The sequence below is a fragment of the Buceros rhinoceros genome, unplaced genomic scaffold, assembly GCF_000710305.1.
Source record: "Buceros rhinoceros silvestris isolate BGI_N320 unplaced genomic scaffold, ASM71030v1 scaffold32147, whole genome shotgun sequence".
Lineage (NCBI taxonomy): Eukaryota > Metazoa > Chordata > Aves > Bucerotiformes > Bucerotidae > Buceros > Buceros rhinoceros.
The window spans coordinates 40,991-43,393 of NW_010422205.1; the positions used below are offsets into that span (position 1 = coordinate 40,991).

At 52.6% G+C, this 2,403-nt stretch overlaps 1 protein-coding gene across 1 annotated transcript in view; it reads left to right on the top strand.

Annotated features, from left to right (window-relative positions):
* The window catches only part of PDLIM4 (PDZ and LIM domain 4), a 33,170-nt gene that overhangs the window by 27,386 nt on the left and 3,381 nt on the right, over positions 1 to 2,403 (top strand). Inside the window, exon 4 of the mRNA XM_010139959.1 lies at positions 428 to 585. Coding sequence (XP_010138261.1) covers positions 428 to 585 — 158 coding nt within the window. The remainder of the gene's footprint in view (positions 1 to 427; positions 586 to 2,403) is intronic.

Consider the following 2,403-nt stretch of genomic DNA (forward strand, 5'->3'; position numbering starts at 1 on the left):
GGTTGCTGTCGTGCCTGTACCTGGCAGCAGTACCCACTTTCTCCATGCCAATGTCCTGACAGCAGGATGAGGAGTGGGTGGACCTCTCATCCTGCACAGTTAATGACGTGCCTTGTTTTCCCCGGGTCCTCAGTAAATCCCACGTGTGGCAGAGCAGCTTACAGCGGTGCTAAGCAGCTGCTTCCTGAAGGCGTCTGGTAACTGGGCCAGCCCCGTGTTGCTCAATCGGAGCCCAACAGGGAACGGGTTTGACTTCCCTGGTTCAGTGGCTGTTCCCGGGACAGACGTACCTCCAGGCAGAGACAGGCATGGGAACAGAGAGGTGCTTAATTGGATCTGTGGGAATTTGGAGCTTTCCTACCTCCCTGATGAGCTGACAATTGCTGTTTATATTTGACTTGAGCCTTTCGTGCTTTTCGTTAAACAGCCTCGACCCCTTGAAGTCTCTCCCACGGAACAGAAATGGGATTGATGTGGAGTCGGATGTCTACAAGATGCTTCAGGATTATGAAAAGCCCATTTCAGAGCCCAAGCAGTCTGGATCCTTCCGATACTTGCAGGGCATGCTGGAGGCTGGTGAGAATGGTAAGGAGGTCAGCACCACTAGTGTGTCCCAGCAAGTCCCCTGCACCTCCCCACGGCCGGGGCTGCGGCTCTGCGCTGCTGCGGGACTCAAACCATCATTCGGTCCCTCTGCACCCACCAAGCAGGTGTTGCAGGCTTTGCCGCCTCTTTGCCTTGCCGAGGTCCAGAAGCTGGAATAGCCTCTAAAGGACCTGATGAGGTGGGTTTGCAAACTCCTCTGCTCTGACATTTTACAGCACAGCACTTCGGTGCTACAGCAGCTCTGCTCAACAAGAGGGTCCAAGCACCCTGTGAGGGGGAACACCCAGATGGCTTCGGATGGAGGGTTTCAGATGGAGGGTTGCAAGTGCTCAGGCCAGCATCTGGGGGCTTACCAAATCTTGTGGCTGACTTGAGCATCGTGTGAAAGTTGAATTTGCAAACACCTTCTGCACGGCAGCTGTTTTCCTGAGATGGTTTATGAAATGTACTGGCTTGAAGCAGTTGTGCAAGACCGCCGGTGGAGAATCGCAGGCCTGCTGAAGTAAATGGCATTTGCATAAGGTCGTGGGATGGTCCTCAGCCATGCAGCGATAGAGATCAGGAGCTCTTGGCTCACTTCTCGGGTCTGCCACAGCTTCCTGCCTCTGTCGTTAATGTGGGAAGGAGCTGCTTTGAGCATTAGATAATAAGATCCCCACACTACACATTTCAGCTTCTTTTTTGCCTGACATTTTGCCTTTCAAGCTTAAGTCCATCGGGGCTTTCACGCTCAAACTTTCAGGCTTCGCTTTACCATCTTTAGGGCACGACTCTTCATTCCGCTCCCTTCCAAGAGCCTCATACTCGGATGATGTGAATCCAGGTACTTCGTTTTTATGGGAAAATACCAGCTGCTGCAAATCTCATTACGAAGCCACGAGAGGCAGCGAGTCAGGCTGTTGCCCATCAGTTTCTGTGTGTATAACAGGACGGAGAAAGATGTTCTTGGACTGGAAGGATATTGCTGCTTGCTTCTCAAGAAGCATGATTGCCGGTAACTTCTGAACGCCAGGAGTTTCTACCAGGTTTTGTTTTCTCAGTGGTACTTGGGCATCTCCGCAAAGCAGGAGATGGTGTCGGCCCGGGAAGTGCTGGGTGTCAGTGCCACAGCCCCTTCGACGCTGGCAGAAAAACTGATGTTAATTACAACCTCCAGAGGTACCTGCAGGTCCCTCCATGACAGCCAGCACGAGGAGCTTCCCAGTGAGGTGCCAGCTGCACTCCCGGGTCCCCTCGTTAGGAAGAAGCAAATAGGAAGTGACTGTGTTAATCCCAATTAACAACACTGCTGCCTTCCTCCCTCCTCTGCCAAGGAAAGGAAACAACACTGAAGCTTTTCTGGTTTGCCGCTGGCTCCCCTTGCATCCCCCCAGCAGCGTCTCAGCACCAGCCCATCACCGGTGCAGCTCAGCGTGCTGGGAGCCGGGGCTGATGCTCTTGCGCTGGGCAGTGGGATGTGCTCCTGGCTGCAGGCGCCGTCTCGCTCGTGCCTCAGTCATTATGACGCTGTTTATTTCATAAGGGATGAGAAATTAAGTGAGAAGCATCTCTTCTGGCATAAAGCTCTGTGATGTTTCAGCAGGCTTTAGATCCCCAGGAGTGTTCCTGCTAGGGTGTCTTACAGCTTTCACTCCTGCTCCTTTTTGCTTAAGCCTAAAATTATGCGTTTTGGCCCGAGCCTGCTGTGTGTTGTCCTTTTAAAGTCACGATCTCCTCTCCTGCATGTCTCAGCCAACAACCTCTTTTATATGGAAGGTGTTTCTACTGGCAGCTGTGTTTTCTTCAGCATCGCCAGCC